The sequence below is a fragment of the Mesocricetus auratus genome, unplaced genomic scaffold, assembly GCF_017639785.1.
Source record: "Mesocricetus auratus isolate SY011 unplaced genomic scaffold, BCM_Maur_2.0 Super-Scaffold_100027, whole genome shotgun sequence".
Taxonomy (NCBI): Eukaryota; Metazoa; Chordata; class Mammalia; order Rodentia; family Cricetidae; genus Mesocricetus; species Mesocricetus auratus.
Genome location: NW_024429208.1, coordinates 4,278,462 through 4,294,019, shown reverse-complemented (window position 1 = coordinate 4,294,019; position 15,558 = coordinate 4,278,462). Strand labels below are relative to the sequence as shown.

The 15,558-nt window shown below is 51.8% G+C and overlaps 1 protein-coding gene across 1 annotated transcript in view; it reads right to left on the bottom strand.

Annotated features, from left to right (window-relative positions):
* Nucleotides 1–15,558, bottom strand: part of Anks1a (ankyrin repeat and sterile alpha motif domain containing 1A) — a 155,851-nt gene that overhangs the window by 93,839 nt on the left and 46,454 nt on the right. Inside the window, 3 exon segments of the mRNA XM_013124329.3 lie at nucleotides 6,925–6,987; nucleotides 9,139–9,295; nucleotides 10,866–10,946. Of these exon segments, the coding sequence (XP_012979783.1) occupies nucleotides 6,925–6,987; nucleotides 9,139–9,295; nucleotides 10,866–10,946 (301 nt within the window).

The following is a 15,558-nucleotide window of genomic DNA, read 5'->3' as shown; positions in this document are numbered from 1 at the left end:
TCTCAAGGCAGCAGCCACTTCTGAGGAGGCAGGCACAGGCTCACCCTCTTCCTGCCTCCCACCTCCTACACAAGGGCACGGGGGGGGGGGGGGGCAAGGCACGCAGTTTCCACTGCGTAAGAGTGAGCATGTCGGGGACCTTCTCGTGTAAGAAAGGGGCAGGCCCTGGGATGCTCTGGTGTGAGAGGTGCAAAATATTCCAGTGCAAAACTGTCCTCCATTCAGCTCGTGGGCTGAAGGCCTCTGACGCCAATTCTGCCTCCAGGACAGAGTCTGGGGTGAAACTGGGGAACCTTGTGCCTTTTCAACCGTCAAGAAGCAAAACGTGAGTCACGTCAATCGTGGTCTCCACTTGAGGCTGATGACGTGTAATGGAAGCAGACAGTTTTTCACAACCTCTCTTTTCACAGAAGCGCTCATGAGAGCAAGGCTCTCACACGTCTCAGTCCTCAGTTTACCCAGGCAGCTTCCGCTACTTTGGGGAAGACGAGGCTTGAGAGGGCCTGCCCCATGTCCATACTGTGCACCTGTCAGTCACCACAAGCTAAAAGTTAACTACGTCTACAGTCGTTTTAATTCTGTTAGTGACATTAAAGGGACAGATGAAGAGTTACCCAAACATGCATCAATCCCATCTGCTTTTGACTGCATCACTGTGCTTTTGGTTGGTTTTGTTTTGATTTGATTTGTTTTTACCCCAGCTACACAAAGATGGATGAGTTGCTGAGACCAAGGCCCCCAGCGGCCAGAGTGACAGCAAAGGAATGTTTTAAGCCAAAACAACGACAGAGAAAGTGGCAGCAGGAGCACATGCAGAGAGACACACACGAGACGCAGAGGACTCAACAGAGCGGCACAGCTCAGCAAGGCGGCCACAGGGGCAAAGCGGCCACAGGGCGCTGCTCTCAGTGGCCCAACGGGAGGCACATGTGTGTGGCTCCCTGTGGACACTGGGCGTGCCACCTCCTTCCTACCAACCTAGGACCCAAGGCCCCCGAGCAAACTCGGGGCTGTCAATTCACTTCCTTGTAACAACACACAGCTACTTCAACAGAGCTCATGGGAGTTATCTGGAAAACGCAACCCAAAGAAGTTTAAGAAAGGTCTCTGAGTTTTCTACCTCAACTTCTGCATGCCAAGCAGGGCCACAAGGCCACCTTCTCTCAACAGAACTCCATCCAGGAAAACGTGCTGACTCTCAAGAAAATCATTTACAGCCACGGTGCCTCCCAGCATCCAGAATTACGTCCTAGACTTTGTAACGTGTGACTTAGAGACTGAAAGGTTATAAAGCCTTAAAGACAAAACTATCCAGCGAGGGAGGGAGGGAGGGAGGGAGGGAGGGAGGGAGGGAGGGAGGGAGGGAGGGAGGGAGGGAGGCAGAGGTATAAAGACATGCTGGAAATACGGCTCAGTGGCAGAATAGGTGCTTAGCACACCCAGGACCCTGGGTTTAGTCCTACCAAATGCATCCTACCAAAACGATGAAGCAGAAAAACACGGTGAGTGCTTTTTGGGTGTGTTTATTGGTTTTCTTTGGCCTACTGGCTTCTGCTAGAATGAAGAGGGTTGTCCCGAAGTTGCCCTGCTAAGGCACAGTCTTGGTCGGTCCTGGCACACTGCCTGCCTGGTGTTAAACACCATGTAACTACACCTCACTGTAGAGGCGTCTGAGAGTGGATCATTCTGCCAGACACGGGCTGGTGCTCAGCTTTCTCGAGCTTGTCTGTGGTGAGCACACGCCACCGTGGCTGAGCACTGGCCACCACTACAGGATCCTGGTTTCTTTTCAGAGCTGAGCACTGTCAGGTTAGGGGGTCCTCCAACTGACTCATGGACCCTAGAGAGGGGCGGGCAGGGATCCTGTGGAGAGCAGATTCACCAGTCATGGGACATAGGGACACACTTCCCTTTCAGCCTTCTGAACTGGGGGAAGGTCATGTGCCCGGGCTAGCCTCAAACGTGATACTAAGCCTTTCACTAACCTCCATCCCCACTCATCTGGAGGCTAAGTTTTCCCTGCTACGGTCAACAGGTCTAAGAAAACGGGGTCTACCTCTCTGCAGATTCCTCTATGTGACTCACAAATATACACATTCATAAGTGAGCAGAGGAAACCACACGGAAGTGTTTCTACAGGGCGTACCCTCTCACAGATGGGCTCGCGCTCCCCGTGGACGGAGGCCTGAGGTAAGGAGGCAGAGCTGTAGCTGTCTACAGCTGCGGTGCAGGTTCTAGAGTCAGGACTAGGAAGAAAGGTAAAGCCGGACAAAGAAGACAGGAAAAGGAAGAGTGGCCACAATGGCAACCAAGAGTCCAACTCGCTCCTGCAGCTCAGAACTTGGACCAAAGCAGCCAGCAGAAAGCCACGCCAGCCCGCTGAGAAACCGCAGCCGGCAGCCCAGGGACCTGAGCCAGGCAGCGGGCGATTCTCTCTGTTACTAGGAAAACTGGTCCGAAGCCGGCTCAGAAACAGTGCATCTCAAAAGACTCACCTGGGAACTACACAGAGCTTACAAAGAACCAGTCACTGGCCCAACCACAGACGTGGCCAAGAAAACTGTTAAGAGGGTAAAGGCACATGATACTATTATTTAAAATTCTTGCTGGTATGATAGGACACACCTATAATCCCAGCACTCAGGAGACTGAAGTAGGAGGATAGAGGGTCCTGAGTTCAAGACCAGGCCGGGCCTCAGAGCCAGAACTTGTCTCAAAACAAGGGCTGGGGGTATTTTACTCAGTGGCAGAATGGCTGCCTGGCATATTTGAGACCCTTCTAAGTTGCACCTTCAGGCCCCACCCCCCTAAGGAATGAAACCACCTGCAAGACCATCGCCATTACCGAGACAGTCTGTGACCTAGTGACATACTAACAAGGGTAAACCTTCTGCGGCATCCCTGTCCCGCACAAGCAACCTAACCTAACCTACCTAACCTAACCTACCTAACCTAACCTACCTAACCTAACCATACCTAACCTAACCTAACCATACCTAACCTAACCTAACCTACCTAACCTACCTAACCTACCTAATCTAACCTACCTAACCATACCTAACCTACCTAACCTAACCTAACCTAACCATACCTAACCTAACCTAACCATACCTAACCTAACCTAACCTAACCTACCTAATCTAACCTACCTAATCTAACCTACCTAACCATACCTAACCTAACCTAACCTACCTAACCTAACCTAACCATACCTAACCTAACCTAACCATACCTAACCTACCTAACCTAACCATACCTAACCTAACCTAACCATACCTAACCTAACCTACCTAACCTAACCTACCTAACCATACCTAACCTAACCTAACCAACCTACCTAACCTAACCTACCTAACTAACCTAACCATACCTAACCTAACCTACCTAACCATACCTAACCTACCTAACCTAACCTAACCATACCTAACCTACCTAACCTAACCATACCTAACCTAACCATACCTAACCTAACCATACCTAACCTAACCTAACCTAACCATACCTAACCTAACCTAACCTAACCATACCTAACCTAACCTAACCATACCTAACCTACCTAACCTAACCTAACCTACCTAACCTAACCTACCTAACCATACCTAACCTAACCTAACCATACCTAACCTAACCTACCTAACCATACCTAACCTAACCTAACCTACCTAACTAACCTAACCATACCTAACCTAACCTACCTAACCATACCTAACCTAACCTAACCTAACCATACCTAACCTACCTAACCTAACCATACCTAACCTAACCTAACCATACCTAACCTACCTAACCTAACCATACCTAACCTACCTAACCTAACCATACCTAACCTAACCTAACCTAACCTAACCATACCTAACCTAACCTAACCTAACCATACCTAACCTACCTAACCTAACCATACCTAACCTACCTAACCTAACCTAACCTAACCTAACCTAACCTAACCATACCATCAGAGCAGCAGCGTCATTACGGCTGGAGAGTGTAAGGACGATGGGAGGGGAGGGGAAGGGAGGCGGAAGGGAAGGACACGATTGACATCATGAGAACAAGGGGCAAAATATGAGCATTGGCAGCGTACTAAAAAAACTCGGAATTTTCTGAGTTTGGTGGCTGTGTCAGGGTCTCCTTACTGTTTTCAGACAAGGTCCCACCATGCTCCTGGCTGGCCTGTTACTCACTACAGAGCCCTCAGACTTTCAGTAACTCTCCAGCCTCAGCCCGAGTGCCAGGACACAGGTGTGGCCCGCCAGGCCCGGCCTTGTAAGTGAATGTCTTTGTGCTCAGATCTCAGGTGAAAACTAAGTTTCTGGAGCCGAGGCGTGAACAGCTATCCCTCAAGCGTATCGCCAGCCATGGCCACAGCTGCACGGGGAGAGAGACAAGGGGGGGGCGGAATGCACCGCAGTCCGGGACCCTGGCCGCAGGAGCCCTCCGGCCTAGAGCCCTTCAGATGGAAAGCGCTCTGGCAGCCTCTGGTGCTCCTGATGCAGTCAGGGAGAATTCAGGCTCCTTCCACTCTGGGGCGTGCGTGGATGGTCAGAAAAACTGGTCTACCCTAGAACGAGCTTGTCTATGCTGCTTGCTTTGTGGCCAAGGGGAAGCCGTCTTACAAGGGTCCCTGGCCCCCACAGCTGGCTCATTTTCACTTTCCTTGGCTTTGGGATGGCTGGTAGAAAGGAAGAGTACTGAGAGGAAGCAGCAGAGCTTGGGAAGCCCACATCCGCTTCTAAGGCTGCACTTGAGCCAGAGGGGACTTAGCACTCACACGCACTTGAGTAAAGCGATTCCTAGGCACGGGCCAGGCTAGTGAAAGCCAGTGGTGGGGACCAAGTCTGCTTCCTGTGCACACACAGCCCGGCCCGGCCCTCGGTGCTGTGCACACCCAAGGGGAGAAAGCACAGGGAGGGTGGCCCTGGCAGACACCAGTGTTCACTGACTTCAAACCCTGTTCCCTTCTCTGTCCACACAATCAAACACTCGGGAGAGCACTTCCTCCGACCAAGGGCGCAGCACTGAATCCACGCTTGAGAAGCCGATTCCACCACACGCGGGAACGGTCACCCCAGGTCCCTTCCTCACTAAACCAAAGCTTGGGCACACTGAGCGACTACTTCGCTAATGGCCCGCCAGCCCTGGAAACAGATCACATGGTGCCTTTCCAGAATAGCACAGGTAGCTAGGTGCGGTGGTGGTGCACACCTTTAAGCCCTGCACTCGGGAGGCAGAGGCAGACAGAGCTCTGTGTGTCCGAGGCCAGCCTGGTCTACAGCTAGCCTACTACGTGGGGAGGCTCCGCCTCCACAAACAAACAAAACAACGCCCCCAACCCCACAGACTGCACAGTTATTTCAGAAGACCTCACGTGTTGTTAGTTTCCAGGTACTTTATGAACACGACTCCACAACAACCCAGCAACGAAGGAAGCAACACCGCATTTTGTAAAAGAGGAAACGCGGCTTAGCGGGGTGAGCGAGCTCAGGACTTAGAGTCAGGCCTGGGGAGAGAGCCTGGCCGGCAAGTCTCCATCCACTCAGGGCTCTACCTCCTACCTGCGCCCCAAAGCCGCTCCAATAAAGTATGCCCTGCCTGACTCCGAGAGCACAGAGAGAATAGTCCAGAACAGAGTGGATGTGTTGGCTGCCTGACATCAAACTGCTGCTCTACCGGAAAAGTCCTTCCTCCAAAGCCAGCCCATGGCAAGTGTGGCCGACACCAGGAGCAGTGCACACTTCTGAACACCCCCCTTCCCCAGGGCAGGGGCGCTTCGAACAAGCACAGAGCACCAACCAGGACAGCGCGGCGTCTAGACAGACTCCAGAGCTGGGAGGACAGCCCGGGCGGGAGGGCTCCAGTCAGCTCTCGGAATCCCTGTAAAAAACGGTGAGCACTCCAGCACTGGGGAGGACAGTCCTGGGGATTCCCTGCAGGTCAGACAGCCAGGTCAACAAGCTCCAGCTCAGTGAGAGACCCTGACTCAAAAACTAAGACAGAGTGGCTGGGGAAGACACTCAACATTGGCCTCTGGCGCACACGCATGCGCGCACACACAAACACACACACACACACACTCACACGGGGGGGCTGGCTGTTAATGGGGTTAGGGGGCTGGAACAGAGACAGAGGAAAAAAGCACGTGCGTGTGCACCAGCCCCAGGGACATAAGATTTAGCACGTGAGGGATAAGGAGCCATACCTACCACCTACTAAGCTCTGCCTCTTTATGGAGAAGTCTCCTGGAGAGACAGTGGCTGGTCATGTAGGTCTAGTAAACCACTGCTGTCCCCAGTCACCAGGCCAGCGCCCTGCAGCTCCTGTCTCAGAGCCCGTCTGGGCCAACAGTGACAAAGCAGAGAGAAGTGACACTAGACACTGGACAGAGCTATGAGGCACCATGCAGAAAGGCACACACCCAGGGAGAGAGGGCGGCAGCCAGCAACAGCTTCTGAAAGAATGAAGTGCGGTCACCTATGTCCCCCGCACCACCACTGTGGCCACGGAAACCTGAAAGAAAGCCAGAGTCTACTTCAAAAGAAAGGCAGGAGCAGACGAAAAGGAAAAGCTTTAATTTCAAGAAGTACACGGCAATCACTTCCGGTGCCTATTGCAAGTGAGCAGGCTGGTCTGATGGGCCTCTTTGCCCAGTTCCCATGGCCTCACAAGTCACAGGCACACAGCAGGCTTACGGCGAGGTCCCAGTTCCTACTCCCGCTGCTCCAGATGTTCCCGACCTTTCCTGGATTGGATGGTTTTAAAAATAAGGCCTCGGACCCTGTGCTGCGGTTTCCCTAGACAAGCCAAAAGCAGATGGGCTGAGGCGGGCAGCTGGAGGGCGGTGAAGAGGAGCCTGGGCAGGAGGACAAGGGACCACAGCAGAGCGCAGCAGAGAGAAACGATGTGGGGTCCTGGCCGGGAGGTACACACCTTGGCATTGATATAAGGGTCAAAGGGGCCGTACTTTTTGAATTCTTTGATCTCAAGAGCATTCTATAAAAAGGAGAGGAAAAGACAATGTGACGATAAAATGGATGAAATATATCAAAGCAATATGTAGCCCTGGGGGCCCAAGGCTAAGCAACCTGGATCTGAGTGTGGGTGCCTGAGGGGGTTAAAGAGGGGGCCGCCGCAGGGACCTCACTCTTACCTACGTATCCGCTGGTGCCACGTGAATGGCGTTAAAACCACTGCTGTTTGGACCGGCCTGGATCCATGCGGCTCTTCCAGCTACTCTGCACATCCTGCCCAGCCCCTGCCTGCAGTGTTTAAGCACTGGGCAGGCGCCCAAATGTCCTGCCTACTCCAGGCAGGGCGCAGCCGTGAGCAAGATAAGCCAGCATGCTCAAGTGCCTCCAAAACCCCAGCAGCCGTGCTTCAAGGCAGAGTGGGCGGAGACAGGGTTAGAAATGACTGCTCAAAGCTGCTCAAGTGAGAAGGCCTTCAATGGGTGGGCACTGGTCAACATTGAAGACTATTAGTTATGAGCAAGCTTCCCAATCTTTTTTTTTTTTTTCAGAGAGAAAGAAACTGTTGTTTCAACCAGGAGATCTGCACTGAGGTTCTAAAGAGGCACGTGTGAGACCACCATCATCCTCACCGATGGTCCGACCTCTGCTGCTGACCTACCCAGAAACCCCATTGGTGAGGGAATGGCAGGTTGACAGACCGCTACCTACACCCAGTCTCCAAATGGAGGCACCTGGGACACTGAGGGTTTCCCTCCTCAGAACTGAGCCATGCTCCAGCAGCTCAGTGGGAGCCTGTGTGGGTCTTGCTGACGAGTGGGCTTGCCAGACAGCATCCTAAGTTTTAAGGAAGACCCCGACACTCCAAAGCACGGAACAACCTCCTCGGGCGAGTGAGCGAGCGCTGTCACGAGGAAGCCAGCTCTGCACTGAGAGGAGCGGTGTTATGTGCACTGCAGGAGCAGGGCTGACAAACACCCCCTCCCCAGAGGACCTGCACCCTGGGACTGAACCACAGAGGTGGGAGTCACGAGAGCCTTCGCAGCAGCCTCCCCTCTCCCAAGAACACAGAGGCCATCCTAAGGGGCCTGTAAGGTCTTCTCTTGGTTCTCTCCGCTCCCTTTTTTTCTTCTCAAAGCAGGGTCTCCTGCTGTAGTCTAGGATTACCTGAAACTTCTGAACTTTCTGCCTTGGTCTTTAGAGTGTGGGGATACAGGCTGTATACCAACCACCGGAGCTAGCTTAGGTAATTTTTTTCTCTTTCCTCTTTTCCTTCCTTCCTTCCTTCCTTCCTTCCTTCCTTCCTTCTTTCCTTCCTTCCTTCCTTCCTTCCTTCCTTCCTTCTATTCCTCCCTCTCTCCCTCCCCTAGGCAAGGTCTCATGTAGCCCAGGCCGGCCTCTAGGCAGGGATGATCTTGAAACTCTCGATTCTTTGGTCTGCACTTCCCAAGTGCTGAGATTACAGGCATGAGTCATCAAACCCAGCTAGGTGGTTTTCCTTAAATGCTGCCTCTCTGTGTTCCAATAACTTGGCATTTTTTCAGCATATGCTCACTCTCAGGGCCTCGGAGAACCCCATGGAAGTCCTCTGACCTGCATCCACATGGTTTTGAGTTGGGAGCTTATTTTTTTTTCAGCACCAGCACAAATACTTTCACTTCTGCACATTCTGATATATGTAAAAAACAAGATAGCTCACAGGGCATTGACGAACACCAGGAAAATTGTGCTGCATATTTGATGGCATAAGCACAAATCACAATCATGTAACCCCCCGAGTTTGCAACTAACTCTACATCATTTTGAAAGATTTGCATCCAATTTTATACTGTGAGTCTGTGTATGTGTGTATGTGTACATGAGTGAAATTCTAGTTCAAATCTGCATGCACCAACTGCTTATAAAATGCATCAGGCCTGTCGTGGTGGTGCATGCCTTTAATCCCAGTGGATCTCAAAGTCCAAGGCCAGCCTGGTCTACAGAGTGAGTAGCCAGGGCCACACAGAGAAACCCTGTCTCAAAAACCAAAGCAAACAATTCCAGAAAGGTTCTCCCTGCTACTCCTGGTGACAGGTTCAGGCCTAGGGAAAGGAGGAAGTATGTCCTGAGCTCTGCCTCGGGACTGAATGAGGCGCAGTCTGGCCACAGCTGAGGGAGGAGGACATTCTCTCCCAACCTGTTCGTTGACTCTGGTGTGCGAGGGCCCTTGGTGGATGAGCAAGCGCACTATCTGGGCGTCTCCCTTCCACGCTGCCAAGTGCAGTGGGTAGCAGCCTTTCGAGTCGGCAACATTGGTCAGCGCGTCGTTCCTCAGAAGGACCTCAACCACATCCCTGGAAAGCAAAAGCCAACCATGAGCTTACGGAGCCAGAGGCCCTTCCATGGGCGCACTGCAGAGTCCTCTGACATGCTCTCCCGATGGCTAGCTGCCTCCTCTGAGCTCACTGCCAGATGGTCTTCTAAAGCCCCCAGTCACTGGTATGGAATGACTCACCTTCCCGGGGGCCTTCCTTGATAATCCATCTATCTCCCCGTACTCTGAAAACGCTGGACTCCTTGTCTAAACTGTGCGTTACTCCCTGGGTTGTGATATTTACATAGCGCTCAGCATTTACATAAAAGCGGTTCAACGAGGCAAGCGATGTTCCTCACTAGCTATTCCAACCCCTTGGGGATGTGGGATCTCAGAGGACAGAACAAAATCAATTTCACAGACTTATGCCGGATACACAGAGCATCGTCCCCCAGCTCCAAGAAGCCTGGCTTCCTTATTGGAGACACACGGCCCAAGAACAAGTGGCTGGCAAACTGCCACCTTTGAGTGGCAGTCGCTCGAAGGAGCCACCCTAATTCGGACTTTCCCAACTGCTTGAGAGGGGTCTCAACACATTTCTTGTCTTCCTTCGTGCATACATTGCGTCTGTGTGCCATGGAGCACGTGTGGGAGTGAGGGGACAACTTTCGGGAGTCATTTCTCTACATCCACCCTGTGGGTCCCAGGGACCAAAGCCCAGTCACTGGGCGTGCAGCAAGTGCTGTACCCTCTGGATCATCTCGCCAGGCCTGGATTTTAGCTTTAAAGTCGTTTCAGGAAGAAACGGTGTCCACGTTCAACTTGAGAAGAGTTCAGTGCTGAAGCAAACTGTCAAGCGGTCACACATTGGACACGTGACAGAATCTGCAGCGTGTGGGCCTGCTCCTGGCTCACATAAAATGAGGGCTGAGGGTGTGTGTTAACGGTAAAGCAGGAGACCAGCACCAAAGAGAAGAAAGGTCGGGAGGATCTCAGTGAGCCCCTGGTTCCTGCCACCAGAACCACACACACACAGCTCCCCTTCCCAAGACCTTGCTTCCGGCTCTCAGTATCATCTTCTCTATCCCCCCTTGTTTCTGGTCGTCCACTTCCGGGCAAACCCTCCCCAGACCCCATGACTGCACCTGATGACTCTCAGCAGGGAACTCTCAGCTCCCAAGTTCATCTTCTCCAGGAAACTTTCCACACGTATTCCCACTCAAGTTCTAATGCCTCCTTAGACTTAGAGGGTTAAGAGGGCCACATACATATTTTCCCTCTCTATGAGGAAAGAGTGACAGCTGTCCTGACAGGGCCCCGCCCCCACACCCCCCGCCCCATCATGTGTTCATGGTGGGGGAGTGGACACCTGTGGGCCAAGGTCTTCATGATCTGGCTGCCCCGAGTCTGGTCTTCACAGTTATCACTGTCGTGTGATGCTGGAACACTCCAGACAGGAAGCGATCATTAGGAGAAAAGGTAGATTCACTTCTGCCTAAAGCTCTTTCTGGGGCGAGGCAGAAAAGGATGCCTCGGTCGGCATCGGCATGGTCTGTGTGGACCCTGCTTGGGGCTCCGCAGGGCGGGCAGGGGCGGGGCCTGGCACTTACCTGTGGCCATTCAAAGCAGCGTGGTGTAGTGGAGTGTAGCCGGTGCTATCTACGCAGTTCACGTTTGGCCCTCTCCACATGCTGGTGGGGAAAAAGAGGGAGATTTCAAAGGCTGAAGAGACAGCTGCCTAATGGTGGAGGAGACGCTCCCCGGGCTGACTGCAGGCGGGGGCGCACAGCACCTAGGGTGGCCTACTGGGCAGGCGGCTACTGAGCAGGGCACAGTGACAAGCAGGGGCCAGCTCTGCAAACGCCGGCTCACCTCAGCTGCATCGCTTGCTCAGTTTTGATATTAAACCCCCCGAGTGCTCCCAACTCACAGAGAGGTCACCCGAGCAGCACAGAAACAAGCCATCCAGCTAGGCATGGGCGATGCTATCACCCTGTTCTGCTGAGTGATGCCAGGAGCTACCTCAGTACAGATCTCAGACCAAGGCAGCACCTGACAGTGTCAAAAATGCATCAGGATGCACGAATGGAGACATGAACCCGACGTGTCCCCTTCCTTCAAAGACGGGGGTGGGGGGTGGGGGCAGGGGGGGGAACGACAACAGTAGATCCTGAATTCACAGGTTCAACTATAGTGGGTCCAAATAGGCATTAAAAATGCACCTCTACTGAACACGCACAGCCCTCTTTCTTATAGTTATAACCCAAACAATACAGCCTAAAACCTGTTTGCATAAGGCTGGGTGTGGGTGGCCCGTGCCTTTGATCCCAGCACTCCAGAGGCAACTTGATCTCTGGGTTTGCGGCCTCTGTTCTATATAGTGAGTTCCAGGACAGCCAGAGCTACACCGTGATACCTTGTCTCAAAAAAAAAAAAAAAAAAAAAAAGGAAAGGAAACAACAAAAGCCATTTGCAGAGCAAGAGGTGGTTGCAAGAACATGGGAGTAAGTATGTGGATAACATGCAGAGTGTATCCACCATTTTACACCAGGGATCCCTGGAGTCAACCTCCCGTGGACACTCGCTGATAAACCACTACATCTTACCCATGGATGTTTGTGTACCACTAACAAAGTCTCTAGCTTGAGGGTTTCCCCACGAGAAACACCGTACAGGGAAACGTCACCTCCTTCAACTCTCAAAGCCCTGATTCCGACTTGTCTCCCATCTCCGGCACAGGCCGGAGTCTTAGACGTCAGGTCCTCACTTGTTTCCGACTCCGCCAGCACTGATGGCTGGAGGCACCCCCTTCTCCAACATTTAATGTTTTATGGTTTGGGGGATCAAGCCCAAGGTCTCACTCAAGTTGCTGGGCAACCATTCTGTTACTGAGCCAGCCACACCCCACCCTTTCATTTTTAAAGTGTTATCAGGGACAGTTGTTTAATTAAAATACATTTTTGGCATCTATAAAAATAACCGGCTTTCATGTCCAACGACCTAAGTACACCATTCCTACAGTTTCTATATTAAGGGACTCTCGTTCTTGGAGTGACCTTATCTGTTGCCACCTGTGGGAGCCTGGCTGGACACACTGTGCAGTGTGTCTGCTTTGGAACACAATACTTGAATTTTCAAGTCTATGTTTGTGAGGCCAGCCCAAAGGTTCTGCCTTTTCATACCACTGTAAGTAGATAGCGTCAGTGCTCACTTTGGGTTAGAAATCAGCTTGGCTGCTGTCCACTCATTAAAAAAAAAAGTCATTATGCTGATTGTCTTAGACATGCCTTTATGTGCATGGGTGTTTTACCTGCATGTACGTGTATGCGTCACCTGTGTGCCCGATGCCTGGTGCCTGGGGAGGTCAGGAGAGCGTGTTGGGTTCCCTGAACTATAGATATCTGTGCGACGCCAGGCACATGCTGGGAGCTGCAGATGTCCTCAGCCACTGAGCATCTCCCCAGTCCTATCTGATTCTTTATTTGGGAACCAGGATGCACCAGTAAAACCATCTTGACACAGACAGAGCCTTCCAGCAGGATCATTACAGGAACAGCTTGGAAACAAGCTCTGTTACAACTACAGCCCGGGCAGAGCCATCCATCACCCAAGCTACCCCGCTCTGAGTAAAAAGACCATAACAAGTGTCCAAAGTGATCAAAATTATAGCTACAGTGGGTCTTGTTCAGAAGGAGCCTATATCAGAGAACTGATCGGGACAGTTCATTTCATCCCCAGCTTAAAGCTTAAGAGACTTTTAAACTCACTGGAGGCTGCGGGGCCTGTGTGCTACAGCACACTTGTGGAAGTCCAAGAACAACTCTGGACATCGCTCCTCACCTTCCTCCCGACGGCCAAATCCAATCGCTGGGCTTGACGGCAAGCCCTGCCCTTGCTGAGCCCCTTCACGCTCCACCACCCTAAAGTTTAGTGAACAGGAAAGAATAAAAAACCTCCACGTGTGTGGTGCACAGCAGAGGCAGGAGGATCTCTGTGAGTTCGAGGCCAGCCTGGTCTACAGAACTAGTTCCAGAACAGCCAGAGCTGTTACACAGAGCAACCCCGCCTGGGTAAAACAAAGCAAAACAAAACAAAAATCTCACACCTCACAGCTAGATGCAGCCCTAGGAAGTAAGGACAGATCTCACTAACTAGCTGTCAAAACTGAGGTATTACTTTTTCCTTTGCTTTCTTTTCCTTGTGAGGGTGGTGGCAGGTTCTCATTATGCAGTCCCAGGCTGGCCTCAAACTCACCCTCGGCCTGCATCAACTTCCCAAACACTGAGATCACACATTCGGCTCTCTGAGAAGTTCATAGAGAGAGAGGCAGAGGCCAACCTTCAGGGTTTTCCTTGGGCGCCGTCTCCCTTTTTCTCTTGAGACAAGGCCTCTCGCTAGGATCTGAAGTCCACCCATTAAGCTGGATGGGTGGCTGGCAAGCCCAGTGACCCACCTGTCAATCCTGCCCACTGGGACTGTAAGCGTGTGCCGCCACACCTTACTCAGTGCCGGGGGCTGAGTACAGGTCCTCATGATTGCATGGCCAGCCACTGTATGACCTGAACCACCCTGTCAGCCCCGGGGAATGCCGATGCAGACAAAAAGAATACCGTCCTATGTATGACTTTCCACCCATCTGGTCAGCAGGGGAGGATGGAAGCACCACCAAGGGTTCGTGGACGCAAGCCCAGCACTGGGACAAGTCTAAGTCAGAAGGTTCCATTAGGAAGACAATTTGGCAGCATGTATCAAAACCAAAAATAGCGTTCACTTGGAGCCAGCAACTTCACTTCCAGGCAACCATCCAACAGAAACATTGTACATGTGCACCGAGCACAAGCTTACATAGTATCACTTCCCTGAAGAGCACAGCTCCGAAGTCCAAGCACACCAGCAGACATGCCGTTAGGATGCTGGCGCACCCACAAAATGGATACGACACAGCCACTGACAATGAAACGGAGAGCTGGGCTTGTGTGTCCTGACCTGAGCGCAGCGTGCTGAAAGTCTGGGGAAGGGCATAGCACCCCGTTTTACAGACGCACAGGACACAAAGGCTCTGAGAACGGGTGGGAGTGGAAGAGTGCTCACCATGAACTGTTCGTAGCGGTGACCTTGGGGGCGCTGCAGAATGGAGACCAGACATGCGCTCTCACGGTGAGAAGAACCTCACGATGGTTTTTATGTGGAAGAACCAATACCTGGGAACAAAGGCACCGAGGTGTCCCTAACAAGCAGCTGAGTGTGTGGCAGGCCTCTCCAGGAAGGCCCCGATACTGATTCAGAACCCTAAGGAAGGAAGTGGCCTCTAAGAGCCCACTGAGCAGCCACAGAAACAAGCAGCAGAGAGAGCGCCTAAGTAACGGGAGAGACACCTGTAAGTCGTGTACCTGACAAGATGCTGACCCCTGAAATGCAGAGACTCAACTGACTGCAGGAAAACAAAGCAATTTAAAGATGGACAAAGGACACAAAAACACACCTTTATTGTTGTGACAGGGCCTCATAGAGCCCAGAATGGCCTTGATCCCTTGGTCATTCTGCTTCTACCTTCCAAAAGTTGAGATAACAGCCTATTCCCAACTCAGTAAAGATATTTTATACAAGTCATACAAATGGTCAACAGGTAAATGAAAAAAAGCTCAATGTCACTAATTATTAAGAAAATGCAAACCCAAACCTATGTGCCTGTCAAAATAGCCACTGGAGAGAGAGAGACAGAGAGAGAGAGAGAGAGACAGAGAGACAGAGAGACAGAGAGACAGAGACAGAGACAGAGAGACAGAGAGACAGAGAGAGAGAGAGACAGAGAGAGAGAGAGACGGAGAGAGAGACAAAGAGAGACAGAGAGAGAGGTAAAAAGAGCTGTTAAGGATGTAAAGAACACTCTCAACGCTGCTCGTGGGAATGTAAACTCACAGAGCCATATGGACTAAAGTAAAGCATGGATTGCCCCAGGACCCAGAGACCCCACTACTGTGTGTGAGCATCTACCCAAAGCAATGAACTGAACATGGAGAAGACACAGGCATTTCCATGCTTGGTGCGACGCTACGACAGCCAAGACACAGAATCAACAGGACGGCCCTAACAGATGAGCACAAAGAGAAAGTGGAATGCTATTCAGCCCTGAAAAGGGAGGAAATCCTGTCATTCGCAACACAATAAATGAACCTGAAGGACACTATGCTGAATGAAAACATCACACAGACTCAGACACAGAATCTCAAGTGGGACTCAGAGCATTTCATTTCATGCATTTCAAAACAGGGTCGGCATGAACATCCGTTCACTTTGTACTTG